We start from the raw sequence: 14,679 nt of genomic DNA on the forward strand, positions 1-14,679 counted from the left end.
TACCGCTAAATCACCATCACCTGCTTTCAAATGGAGCGGCATTTAATAGACAGAGCCGTAGTTCACTGATAAGCTACGCAATATCGCGTTCATATCGCAGATGAATCGCCTTCGATAATGAACGCGATATTGCGTAGCTTATCAGTGAACTACGGCTCTGTTTATTAAATGCCGCTCCATTTGAAAGCAGGTGATGGTGATTTAGCGGTAATCAGGGAACCGGCTTTACTGACGAAATGCGCGTGACAACCGCATGCGATGTATCGCCCAGCCCTAATCAATGCACATAAAGCACATCAAATATGGTAAACGGAAGCTCAAATGTGTTTGATTAATGCACAAGAACCAATGAGGTTTGTTCTTTTTTTGAGCTTCCCTTTACCATACCCGCTGTTCTCCATGTATGCGTGTTGATCAATGTTTATTCATGAATAAAAGTCTAAATTAAATCAGTTCATCATTTAACACAAATGCTTCTCTTAAGAACAGTTGGACTAAATAGCTTGATACATATATAGTTCCCTTGGCACAAAGTTTTGGTCTAATGGACTTTCTATGGAGGAACTGAAATCTTTCAATTTCATTAAAAACATCTTCATTTGTGTTTTGAAGATGAATGAAAGTCATTTGGGTTTGGAACGACATGAGGGCGAGCTAGCTAGTGAACTAACCATTTAAGTAACAGTTCTGTTCATTTCGAGTTTGACATGACAAAACAACTTGCTTTTCAGTAAGTCAAGAACAGCTGATTCACTAAGTCAATTCTAATACATCAGTCTTTTTTAACAGATTCAGTAAAATGAATCAGTTCATGAGCAATTTGTTCTTAAATCAGACTACAATTGTCACGCTGTATATTTGTCGTCAACATGGCAATAAAAATGTGTTCTGTCTGTTCAACAAATTAAATTTAGACTGCAAGCTTTCTTTATTTAACTAAAGAGATTTAGCTGTAATTTGAGTATTTTAGTAGATGTGCTAGAACTATTAAAGAGTTAGTTCACCCAAAAATGAAATTTCTGTCATTAATTACTCATCCTCATGTCGTTCCACACCCGTAAGACCTTTGTTAATCTTCGGAACACAAATTAAGATATTTTTGAAATATCAAATCCGAGAGCTCTCCGACTCCTCAATTGACAGCAATATAACCACCACTTTCAAGGTCCAGAAAGGTACTGAAGAGATCATTAAAACAGTCGATGTGACTGCAGTGGTTCAACCTTAATTTTATGAAGCAACAAGAATACTTTTTGTGCGTAATAACAAAACAAAATTTAAAAAGTATTCTCATCACTTCATAAAATTAAGGTTGAACCACTGCAGTCACATCGACTGTTTTAATGATCTCTTCAGTACCTTTCTGGACCTTGAAAGTGGTGGTTATATTGCTGTCAATTGAGGAGTCAGAAACCTCTCGTATTTCAACAAAAAAAATCTTAATTTGTATTCCAAAGATGAACGAAGGTCTTACATGTGTGGAACGGCATGAGGGTGAGTAATTAATGACAGAATTTCCATTTTTGGGTGAACTAACCCTTTAAATGAACTGAAGATCATGAAAAACATTCTGTTTCAGAAAGGGTTTTACCAAGAGTTTATCAGTCCTCATACAATTGTCTAATTTGAAACCATCTACAAACGCCTGGCAAATTTGGAGAGTGTATCACAATATTATTTAACTGCATTGTAGGAGTGTAGTCATGTTGCATGATGACAGTACAGACGAGGGCGCAGGGAGACCATTCACAAGATCTGCGACACAATGTACATGACCGGACTCCATGAGTTCATATGAGAGAGGAGCGGGATGTGATGCAATTGAAAGCGGGATATGTTATTCATCGAGGGAAGAGGAGGAGGAAAATAGGGCTGGCGGAGGAGTGAGTCAGGCAATGGACGCAGAGCATTAGTAAAGAATAATACCATGAAAAGATATGCATATGGAACAAAAATAAATGTCGATACAAGACATCACAGAAGAAATATAGAGCACAGAAAAAAGACATTGTCTTGAGAAAACGCAAGTGTAGCGTTATTGCCTACCTTCTGGGAAATCTGAATGAGAGATTTCTACAAAGAAATTAGAGAAAAAAGGGAAAATAAAGTGTTTCTCACATGTGTATGAACCATTGAAAAAGCTCTAAAAAAGGATTAAATACTTCTTGTTTGGCTGATATGCGAGTTTTAAAAAAAGGGTTCTTTATGAAACCTATGAAAGGTTCTTTTGAGCATTAGTGTTAGCTGGGAGGCGCTAAAAGGGCACCAGTGTTTGAAGTCAGATTAAAGAATGGGAATTTTACTTTATTAAGTTACACCAGGGCCATTTTGGATTGCTGAAGAATTTGTTAATTGTAAATGCATTGCATGAATGATGGATGTTAGATTAGGGTCCGGTTTGCAGGGTTCCCACAACTTTTGGCCAATACCATTTTGAGGACTTTCCAAATCATTTCTGATTACTGGATTTAAAAAGATAATTTTATAGATAAATAGCTAGGCTTAGGCAATTAAATTAGCACAACTACAAAAACAGAATAAGATGCAATAGATCTCCATGACTTTTGTAGGCATGGAAATCACTCCCTGATATTTCTAGGTTTTCCCTGACCATGGGAACCCTGGATTTAATGTTAGTTATCCATCAGTTAGCATCTCTCACACTTAAAACCATCTCTGCTCCAGCAGCCCTTTGTTTCAGAGTTCATGATCTTAGCGATAAAAAACAGTGCCAGTCCAAAAACCATCTCGTCCTGAAAGAGGGGAGCACTGGTGAAGTCATGAGAACGTGTGCATATATTGCGCAACTCAATATTTCGCAAACGCAATAAACAGTGTCACCATGTGGACCGATCATAAACTCACCTGCGTACAAATTTGGAAGTAAACTTGCTGAAGATACCCGTCCCGGGACGGCGCACCTGGCTGTTGCCATGGGAAAGGGAGGGGGAGGCAGAGGGGTCGTTGTACGCTGAGGCTTGCTGGTCTCGTGTGGCTCTCTGCTGGCCGGCGTGGAAAGTGCTTCTGCTCGTCACCCCTCTGGGGAAGTTGGTACGATCAGCCATTGAGGAAATGTTTATGTTCTGAGCTGAGGGGGACACAACTGGTGCTCTCTGGTTGGCTGTGCTGTTTTTTACAAAGAAGTTTGTAAAGGTGAAGAGAGAATCGGTTAATATTTTATTCAACTCCAGTTTGGCAGCCATTCAAATATAAAAAGGCATAGTAAATTCAAGCCACTTGATTTTATCATGCAGCTTCAATAATCAGGCACTAAAGTACAAACAGGCCATTTCATTAGGCTAAAAACTGTAGCTCTAGCTGCTAATGCATTAATGGCAGACAAATTATCCATGTGGAAATGGACCAACATTTAATTTGAGATTGATTTTAAAATGTGATGGAATAAAATCCATGCATGCATGCATGTGAAATCCAAGAATAATTCCACCATCAGCCAGACATGTGACAATCCACAGGCTTAAATCACATGAGGACCCCATTGTGATTTTTTTTAAATGTTACAAAACCATACAATAGGTAATAGATAAAGGTGAAGTCTGTAATTTCTTGACAAAAATGTGAAAAAAAAAGTTAATAAAAGGACTTTGAATTTTGAGTGTGGATCACAGCTGCATTCTTGATGTAATTTCTGCATCACCATATAGTGTATTTGCTAATATTATATACAATATCAGCCAATACAAGATATGTAATTGTACTGGATTACATTTGTAGTAATCCAATGCTTTCTTAAAGTTACATTTTAAAAACAATAATTTAATAGTACTGTTAAATGTAATCTTCAGAAAATGTCAAAATGAATCAATTTTTCATACTGAATTTTGCTGTGATCCCAAAATTCACTTGTAGCATATCTTAAGCACCATAACGTACACTATTAGTGGTCAGTAAGATTTTTTTTAAAGTAATGAAAACTTATTCATCCATTAAATTTATCAAAAGTGACTAAAGACATTTATATTTAAAAAGATTTCTATTGTAAATCAATGCTGCTCTTTTGAACTTTCTATTTAAAGAATCTTGAATTACAATAGAATTGTATCACAGTTTCTACAAAATCAGAGTTTTCAACTGTAATAATAAGAAATGTTCCTTGAGCAGCCAATCAGCAGAATGAGGATTTCTGAAGGATCATGTGACACTGAAGACTGGAGTAATGAAAGCTGAAAATTCAGATTTGCCATCACAGGAATAAAGTACCTTTTTTTATATATATGTTAAGGTAGTTCTTTTCAGTATTGGGACAGAATTTTTATATCAATAAATCCCTAATACAATGTCTTCAGAGTTCAACAGTATTTCAAAAATTAAAAGAATATCATCAATAAATGCTTATAATTATAATTGTCTATAAATGTCAGTATTTAGGCTGCGTTTATACTTGGCATTAACATGCGACCTGTATCTGGATGTTGTCCACATACGCATTGAAAAGACAAGCGTAAACGCGTTTGTGTTCGGAATATTATCCGATCAACGTGTCCTGGTTCGGAGATAGTCAAGGACGCATTGTGATCGGATCTAATGTAAATGCGTTTACAGTGTAATGTAAACGCAATCCAGCCATTGTATTTACATTCAGAAGGCGACATCATATAAATCCCTGCCCAGTCTCGCCGCGTGCCTGTCAGAAAATAACGGACAGATGCAGTTTTGACAAGAAATTAAACTTCTTTGAACTTTACAATAAACATCAATCTTTAAAACAGTTTTAGACTTACATGATACCTTGGGTGTCATTTTTCATTTTAATTGTGCAACCTTATCTAAACGAGGCGATCGTACATGTTTTTACTGTTTTAGTTTTTAAATCTCCCATTTCTGTCAATATAGTCATTGCACGCTATAACCTTAAACCTGGATGATGTGACTTGTTTAACATGATCTACCCAGTTATTTTTGTATGATCAACTCTGGAAGTATTCTTTCATTTAAAAAAAAAAAAAAAAAAAAAAAAAAAAAAACTTAATTTGATCTAAGACTGGAGATTGCATCGGAAAGTAAAGTAAGTGAGTAAAAGCAATGGGACATTGTTTAATTTGTAACGTCTTTACTCTTATTCTGTTGTTGTATAGCCTACCCTTTAGTACTAGTAAAACAACTTTCACTTTAGCCTTTATCAATGCAGTGCACACAGCACAGAATTTTTGTGATTTATTCAACAAAAGTACAATCGATCACAAATAGAGTACTTAATCTACCAATTTAAGTTTCCCAGCATTAATCTTGTATGATGAAAAGATAGTAATTATTCCAACGCATTTCATGAGTGAATGGAGCCCGCAAGCATTTGTATTGCTTGTGTAATATGTAGAAAACAGCAGAATCTGAACATCTTTGTATTAAAAAAAAATAAAAGAACTCGCATCACATTAAAGAGCATTATAGGGTTAGTTCACCCAGAAATGAAAATAATGTCATTAATTACTCACCCTCATGTCGTTCCACACCCGTAAGACCTTCGTTCATCTTCGGAACACAAATTAAGATATTTTTGATTAAATTCGATGGCTCAGTGAGGCCTGCATAGACAGCAAAGGTACTTTCTCTCTCAAGATCCATAAAGGTACTAAAAACATATGTAAATCAGTTCATATGAGTACAGTGGTTCTATCTTAATATTATAAAGCGATGAGAATTTTTTTTGTGCGCAAAATAAAACAAAATAACGACTTTTTAACAATATCTAGTGATGGCTGATTTCATAACACTGCTTCTTGAAGCTTCAGAGCTTTACGAATCAAATCAGTGAATCGGAGAGCAAAAGTCACGTGATTTCAGCAGTTTGATAGACGATCCGAATCACTGATTCGACTCAAAAGATTCATAATGCTCTGAAGCAGTGTTTTGAAATTGGCCATCACTTGATATTGTTAAAAAGTAATTTTTGGGGTTTTTTTGGCTCACAAAAAAATATTCTCGTTGCTTTATAATATTAAGATAGAACCACTGTAGTCACATGAACTGTTTCAAATATGTTTTTAGTACCTTTATGGATCTTGAGAGAGAAAGTACCATTGCTGTCTATGGAGGCCTCACTGAGCCATCGAATTTAATCAAAAATATCTTAATTTGTGTTCCGAAGATGAACGAAGGTTTTACGGGTGTGGAACGACATGAGGGTGAGTAATTAATGACATTATTTTCATTTCTGGGTGAACTAACCCTTTAATGCTCTTTAATGTGATGCGAGTTCTTTAATTTCTTTAATACAAAGATTCTGCGGTTTTCTACATATTACACAAACAATACAAATGCTTGCGGGCTCCATTTAATCATGAAATGCATCAGAATAATTACTATCTTTTCATCATACAAGATTAATGCGGGGAAACTTAAATTGGTAGATTAAGTACTCTATTCGTGATCGATTGTACTTTTGTTGAATAAATCACAAAAATTCTGTGCTGTGTGCACTGCATTGATAAAGGCTAAAGTGAAAGTTGTTTTACGCTATGAAGCCATTTGAAGCTTCTGCCTTTCAAACGCGCCTAATTTAAATATTCCTTTGGAAATGGAAATCCGATCGGTTATCCAGATACAGAGGCCACTTAATATGAACAAATGTAAATGCGCTGTGTCCTGATTGGCTAATGATCGCATGGTGATCGCATGTTAATGCCAAGTGTAAAAGCAGCCTTAGCTGTCTATTCACATTGAACTGGGGACAAGTTTTTTGTTTTGATTTTTAAAGAATTTTAAATCACATACGTCACCATGCAGCTATTACCAACAAATAATGAGATTCAAAACAACAACAGAACACAACAACAACAAAAAACTCTTCAGGGAGGGAGACAAAACCATTGTTAGCATGCATACAACTGTCTGTGACAAGCATTTAACATTTCAAAATGTTACAAACATCTTTATTAAAGTCACGCAAGCAGTGAGACAGGTTTTTAGAGGATATTAGTGCACTGTCTAGTTTGTCTGCAGAAAAGAAGGGGTGGAGACGGATGGGGCAGAAGACCTAAAGACTGCAGTATGACAGCAAGGAACATGACAACACATGCATAAGAAAAGAAAGAGGGAGTTAAAAGCATGCATATGAAATATGGGTTAGAAAGGAACAGGTTGGCAGGTTTGTGACGTAGACAATATGTGTTTACAAGGAGGGAAAAGTGGGACGGCGAGTAAGACGGTTGTATTATTGTGATGGACAATGAGCAAGAGAAAAGTAGACAGGGTTTAAAAAAAAAAAAAAAAAAACGTTCAGGGCCTTTTCATGTCTTTGCTTGACGAATTCAGTCTGCGGATCTTATGTATTCCAAACTCAACTCAAAAAAAAAAAAAGTTTCTTCCTAAAAATCAATCATACGACTTGACTCATCACTAGTCCTTGAAGTCGAATCCCCCTTCGGAATAGTTTCGAGTTTGGCTGCCACTTGCCTGGGGCGATGTGCATGGAGGTCTGGGGGGCTGGGGTGGGCGGAGGTGGACAAGGACTTGTGGTGGCGGGTGCGGGATGAGGCGGCGAGCACCGCGGCTGCTGATGCGGTGGAGGCGCGGGACCCTGGAGTGTTCAGGCTGGGGGAAAGACGAATAATAACAGCCCCCACGTACGAACACCCCCACGTACAGAGTGGAGGGAGGTATGGGTGAGGATGTAAAGCAGATTCAGCAAAGATGGAATGAGGGTTGAGAAAGTGATGGAATAAGACAAAAGCACACACACCAGGAGATAAAAATACAACACTGCATTGCAATAATGCAGGTTTGGGCTCTATTTTAGTCCATTTTTTGATCAAAGCTAGTCAAAGTTGGATCAAACTTGCATTATCGCTGGAAAGCTCGCTCTGTCTCTGTGCATTGAATGAGAATCTAAAATGAGATGCAGTGATGATCAAAAGCGTCTGACAGCATAAGCCTCATGGGCATGATGTGTATTTAAAAGCTACTCGCATCAACTCAATTATTAAATAGGTAACGTTCATCAAACTGATCATAATACATGCAGAATAAAAACAGATGAAAGACATCTGATGCATTTGTGAGGGTTATCTGGTGGCAGGTGTTCCATCAGTGCCATAATTTTACTTTTTTCTTTTTCTTTTTGCTGCTTTGTAACCTGACCTTGCGCACACATATAAAACTCTTTCCGCGTCAGCATTATGACTGTTCTGCCGCTTGTCACCTCAAGCAAAATTAAACATCCGCATAATAAAGGCTACTGTTTTCAGTTTCCCACATCTCTTCTCTCAGTAACCTGATATTTAGGTCAGGCAAAATCACTAATTCCAGATTAAGGGATGACTACATACCAATCAGTGATAATACGTCAGCGTGTCAGTATATATGCAGTAATATTCAGCAGTTGATACACCAATAGCATGATTCTCGATAGTGAAAAATAAAGCACATGAGCACACTGCTTTATTTACAAAATTATATATTACAGGATTCCTACTCCATCTAGGCAATGTAATATTTTAGAGCAGAGCAAAACTATCACTATAGATTAATGGATTTTAGATAAACTATGATTTTGGACTAACTGTATTGCATTACTGAAATGTAACATCCATTTTAAAATTTCTCAGTATTTCATGGTTTATTGTGGGAACCGTGACATTAACATAAAAAATTCACTTGTAATTTTGTACATAAGCGGTCAATAAGTTCAAAGTAAGTAGTCAATAAATTCAAAGGAAGTAGTCAATAAATTCAGAGTAGTGAGTGGTACTCTCTTTTCAGTCTGCTATTCTGATAAATATTAACATAATAAGCAGCAGGTCTATATACCATAATAAAACAGATTTTTTTAGTATCAATTTCGTACTAAAATACATCCCTAATCTGCAGTGCTCTGACTGCTGGAATTCACCACAGTAGATATTTATGGGAACATTTATAGGAACCATTAGAGCAAATTTCCAGGTAGTTTTGGAAATAGACAATAATACTCACTTGCCCCTGTGTGTGTAAAAAATGAACTAATGCAGTTACAATAGTTGGCTTGCTGCCCAGAGGGTTTAAGAGGACATGTGCAGTTTGTATTTCAGTAAAAATCAATTACATTGTCTGCTTGAACTGTACAGCTAACCAAATCATCTTTTTGGCGTAGAACTACTTTTCTAATTGGATGAAAATCTAGTTTATCAACATAATTTCAGTGGGTGGAGCAATGTTTGTTTACTGAAAGCAAGTAACTAGATTTACCGTTTACTTGGTCATATTATGAACTGACCGATATAAAGATGTAACTTTATACAGAGAGGCAGGGTCTGTTTTTAAAATACTACCATTTAAGCTTGGGGTCAGTAAGATGTTTTTTTTTTTTTTTTTGTTTGTTTTTTTTTAGGAAAGTAATATTTATTTATCAAGGATGCATTAAATTGCTGAAAAATGTCAGTGAAGACATTCAATCAATCTCCATTTCAAACAAATGCTGTTCTTCTGAAATTTCCAATTCAAAGAAACCAAAACAAATGTATCAAGGTTTCTATAAAAATATTAAGCAACACAACCGTTTTAAATTTTGATAAATGTTTCTTGAGCAGCAAATCAGCATATTAGAATGATTTCCGAAAGATTGAGCGACATTGAAGACTGGAGTAATGATGCTGAAAATTCAGCTTTGCCATCACAGAAATAAATTACAGAAAAAAAGTTATTTTAAACTGTTTTAGTGTATTTTTGATCAAATAAATGCAGCCTTGGTAAGCATAATAGATCAAAAATAAAAATCGTACTGACTACAACCTTAAAGTGTTATGGTTATACTCTTGACATTGAGATATTTTATGCATTGATTGTAAGCGTAAGTGTATAGCTGTAAGTAAGTTTCCCTGAATGAGTCAAAATTATTGCCTGTGCTAAACACTAGCATGCCACAGACAGACATGAAGTTGAAAATAACCTGCACTATTATTTTACTGTATTAAAAGGAAACCTTTTAATCCTTGGACTAATTCTAAGTTCCTGAAGGCGTCGAAAATCTAGCTGAACAGATTTCAGCTTCATGCTGCGCTCAAATGTGTGCGATTGTCAATGTGTGAATGTATGTGTGTGCATAACAAGATTATATTTCCCATGCTGGCAGGGCAGCAGCCTGACAGAATGAGTCGAGAGCAGAGAAGCTTTCCAAGTCTAAATATACACATACGTGCAGACACTACTTTTAACACCAGTCCACTTTGCAGAAAGAGTCTGATAGGCTCTTCCATGTGATTCGTGGCTAGAAAGAGGAATGTGGCAGTACCTGTCCTTGCCGTTCTGTACTCCCAGAGTAGCTCTCTCAGTGATTGGAGAGTTCCTGCTGCGGCTGGTGCCTGAGGACAGGATGCTGTTCTATACAGCACATGGAGAACAGACAGAGAAATCAGTGACATGAGATCACAACTCTGCTGCCTATCAGTCATCAGCTCCTCAGGGGGCTCTGTACTCACAGTGGAAGGGGTAGGAGTTTTCTTATGGTCTCCGGAGATCAGCGGGCTGGGAGGGACTTTACTGGAGCTGCTTGAACTGGCAATGTGCTTACTGTCGCCCTGAGGACGCTTGGTGGAAACGGAGGAGCCTGTGGTGGAGGGGGAAAAAGTTTAAGAACTATAAACCAACCGAGCCAGTGCTTATTGTGGCTAATGACCGGCAGAATGACGCTTTACTTTGGTCTGTGGATCTGCGGGACTTCTGATTGGAGGTGCTGCGTTGTCCCTTGTGAGAAGGTGATTGGGTGTTGTTTGTGAGGTCAGTGCTTAGGCGTGGTTTTATTGATAGTTCATCCAGCTAGGAGAGAGAGAAAAAAAATGGTATCAAGACAGCAAGCATTTAACATTTATGTGCTCATCGCTTCAAATCCGCATAATTACACTATTAAGGTTAAAAACAATTGACATTAAAAAAAAATAGGAACCATTCAATTTGGTACACATATTTGTTCCATGGTTTATTTGATTTAATGAAGCCTCTAAAAATAAAAATCGCTTCAAACACCCATGCAATCCTATTCCTAAACGACAACATTTCACCAATGCCTATTAAAGCTTTGACATGTTCAGATCTGTCTTGGCACTGCCGCTGAGAAAGAGAGAGCAGTTGTCATGTATAGATATGAAACAGCTTCACAAACAGTAATTTCAACCACACAGGAACATTTTTTCGGTCTTATAGTTCGGATATAAACGTTGATGTCTACAGTAGTCAGTGGTATCAAGTGAGGTGAAATCACCTTTTGAAACTTGACGCTTCAAGTAAAGATTGTATCAGTTACATCATTAAGCCAGTAAGTGGCGACAAGTGACTTAAATGTATTTGTCATTGAATCATTCATTCTAGAGATTCATAAAAATAAAAAAAAAATGCAGATTCATCCAGTAAGCTTAATGGAACAAGTGAAGTCTTTATGAGTGAGTTATTGAATCATTCAATCAATCAATCAAAAAAAAAAAAAATTCAAATGAATTGAATATTTTTTAAATAGAATATTTTGTTTAGTTGTCTATTCTGAATTGTGGGAGTTTATCCTGAATTTATCCAGAAACGTGCAGCTGTAATATGAATCGTAAGGTGCCTATTTTAAAGACTAATTACAGAAGTTCTCTGCATCATTGGCTTAACGTAGCAGTTTTAGTAAATAAAATAAAAATAAACAGAAAATAAACAAAAAACAAAAAAAGAACAGAACAGAACAAAAAAAGAAGAAAACAACAAACAAAACGGAACAAAGCAACAGACAAAAAAACAAAAGCAAAACAAAGGCAAAATAATACAACAAAAACTATTACAGCTCTACAAATTACATGCACAAACACAAATATTAATATGATCTTCAGAGTAACATACCTCTGAGTTCCTATAGTCCAGTAATAAGTATGTTGCCATGACATCATTGTATTTTTGGTTGATAAGGGAGTCTTGTATCTCCTCTAAAGAGTATCCCATTCGTAGCATAATATCTGGGGACACAGACCAAAGGGTTAAATAAGTAGGAAAAACAGCTTGCATGTTTGACAACATGCTAAATTAGTTTTATATTTACAGTGTTTCCTCAAACATACATAGCCCTAACCCCAAGTATATGTAAAACAACTAAACGTATTGATTTAAAAAATATACTATCAAAATAAACAATCATGCACAAACCACAAACCACAAAGAGACAAGAAAACAGGAAATTCGAAGGCGTTAAAAAGCAGGAAAGTCATCAATCGTTGCTTTAACTCACAAATAAAGATGCTCAGATGAGCTGCTGTAAGGAATTCAGATCCAGTCCCATCACCAAGATTTATTACCCAATCATAACCCATTTCGGTCTCAAATCCCACCCACCACCAAAGCCCCGGGCCACGTCTGCCCCACCTCTCTTCCAACCCCCTGCACAGCTGGGGTGCTGACCTGTCCTCTTAGGGTCCTTGTAGTCGGGTTGGGGTTCGATGTAGGGCTTCAACTCGTCATCCTCATGGCCCACGTTCATCCACCGGTCCTTCATGATCTGCTGCTGAGTGTAAGCCAAAACAAAAAGTGTACAAAGAGATCATATGAGGTGGGGAGTAACGTAATGTAAAAAGAGCTGGCCTTTATGAAAGGGGTTCACAGATCAACTGAGGGCAGCAATTCAAAAACACATCACACAGTGCTGAAAAGCCAAATCACTCCATCAAAAACATATCAATCTGCAAACAGTTGTTTATGCAGAGTCTAAGCCTCAGACTATACGCCCACAGAGCCTTCATGAGCAGTCTGATGCATATTGCACACAAAAATAGCAAAAGCTAGCTAAAAATCACCAGACCTGATCGGCTGGCTTTTATGTAATTTCCAGGAATCAAGGTTTATATCAGTCCATTGTGTTTACCAGGTATCTGCACAAGAACAACTGAACACTGGATTTACCACACAGTTTTCATTGGCATTGAATCTTACATACGATATTCAAAAAGCCAATTCATAGGCAGTATTTTATGTTTAAACAATTTATACTGATATTTAAATAGATTTTATTATTTTCATAAATTATTTTCACACTTTTTGCATATTTGGACAGTTACAATCTGAATGGAAATTACACACAATATAAATATTCTGTTCAATAAAATATCTTTGTCATGTCTCATTTCATCTTAGTGACAACTTCACTGTTGTCTCCTTTGTAACAAAGTGCACAAATCATTGGGGGGGGGGGGGGAGAAAACTTTTAGGGTCAAAATTGATCATTGGTAGAAATGACATAAGGGGCTTTCGCATCAGGTAGTTCTAGGAACTAGCCACCAGGGTGGTTCCCCGAGAACTAAATTTCTCCCCCAGGCCATGTTCCTGGTTGCATTCGCACCGGCAATAGGAACTCTGCCGACAGCAGCATCTTTAAGCGCGGCATTTACAAACTCTAAAAACCGGTGAATGGAGGATGCCGTGATTGGAGCTGTGTTTGTTTTGTGTCGTGGGTTTCATGATAATGGAGATGGAACGTAAACAAATAATTTAAGCGACTGAAAGAGCAAAAAGTGGGGCTAAGAGACGAAATCTCCTATAAAAACTTTCAGTATACATATTGTGTAATGTTCGTGAAGTAAATATATTTACACAGCTTTTTAAAAATGCCGGTGTTTGACCAAACAACATACACTTACGTCACTGATAGTTCCTATAGTGCTGGTTTAGACCCTACTTTGAACTAGAACCACCCCCCCACCCCCCATATTTCAATATTCGACTATTCGTGCACACCCCTAATTTATGCATGTACGTACCTCAAGGCTCCCTCTCTTGGTTGGGTTGAGTATGAGGAATTTCTTCAGTAAGTTCTCACAGTCGGTTGACATATAGAAGGGAATCCTGTACTTGCCCCTCAAAACGCGTTCTCGCAGCTCCTAAGAACACCCGAAAACGAACAGTCAAAATTTTATGCAAAGCTGTTGACATTTACTCCCATTTCTCTGTGCTCACCTTTAGGTTCTGTCCATCGAACGGCAAAGAACCGCTGACCAGTGTATATAGTATGACCCCAAGACTCCAGACATCCACCTCCGGCCCATCATACTTCTTCCCCTGAAAGAGCTCGGGGGCAGCATATGGAGGGCTGCCACAAAAAGTATCCAGCTTGTTGCCCAGTGTGAACTCGTTACTAAAGCCAAAATCTGCAATTTTTATGTTCATGTCTGCATCCAGTAGCAGGTTTTCTGCCTGTAAGCAAGGGAGTATTTAGGGATGAAACTGGACCTGCATCAGTATAGAAGACTACACTCACAAAGGCAGAGGTAAAGACAAAGAAAACAGAGTGTAAAAAAAAATGTATCTTGTGTACCTTCAGGTCTCTGTGGACAATGCATTTCTGGTGACAGTACTGCACTGCTGACACAATCTGTGCACACACAAACACACACACAGCTGGTACTATTATAATAAACAATAGCCTATACACAAACTGACTCCTAAAGTAATTTGATAAATGATTTTACCAACTTAAGCATCATTTACACATAATGTCTTCAACATTAGCACTTACAAGTGAATGACCACCTCACTGAACTATCAGACTCCATTTACACCATTACATCATGTGAACAGGGTGTTAAATTTTAAAATTAGAAAAGAAAGTTAACAAATTCAGACAAACCCAAACACCACTGATATATTTACAACCCCTATGGTGCTTTGTATTCATGCAACAACAATATCAAATATGCACAAGTGAGTGAATAAAAAACAAACGCGCAGCCT

General features: G+C 37.3%; 1 protein-coding gene across 15 annotated transcripts in view; it reads right to left on the reverse strand.

The window, feature by feature from the left end:
- The window catches only part of mark2a (MAP/microtubule affinity-regulating kinase 2a), a 48,450-nt gene that overhangs the window by 4,868 nt on the left and 28,903 nt on the right, over positions 1-14,679 (reverse strand). For 5 of the 15 annotated variants that reach the window (XM_048167055.1, XM_048167047.1, XM_048167045.1 and 2 more), the window contains 11 exons: positions 14,264-14,320; positions 13,906-14,142; positions 13,710-13,829; positions 12,322-12,460; positions 11,806-11,918; positions 10,629-10,749; positions 10,413-10,540; positions 10,226-10,314; positions 7,414-7,551; positions 2,866-3,126; positions 2,047-2,073 (listed from right to left, as the gene is read on the reverse strand). In XM_048167055.1, coding sequence (XP_048023012.1) covers positions 2,047-2,073; positions 2,866-3,126; positions 7,414-7,551; positions 10,226-10,314; positions 10,413-10,540; positions 10,629-10,749; positions 11,806-11,918; positions 12,322-12,460; positions 13,710-13,829; positions 13,906-14,142; positions 14,264-14,320 — 1,430 coding nt within the window. The remainder of the gene's footprint in view (positions 1-2,046; positions 2,074-2,865; positions 3,127-7,413; positions 7,552-10,225; positions 10,315-10,412; positions 10,541-10,628; positions 10,750-11,805; positions 11,919-12,321; positions 12,461-13,709; positions 13,830-13,905; positions 14,143-14,263; positions 14,321-14,679) is intronic. The other 10 variants (XM_048167054.1, XM_048167049.1, XM_048167048.1 and 7 more) reach the window with 7 other exon arrangements.

Source organism: Megalobrama amblycephala, linkage group LG18 (assembly GCF_018812025.1).
Source record: "Megalobrama amblycephala isolate DHTTF-2021 linkage group LG18, ASM1881202v1, whole genome shotgun sequence".
Lineage (NCBI taxonomy): Eukaryota > Metazoa > Chordata > Actinopteri > Cypriniformes > Xenocyprididae > Megalobrama > Megalobrama amblycephala.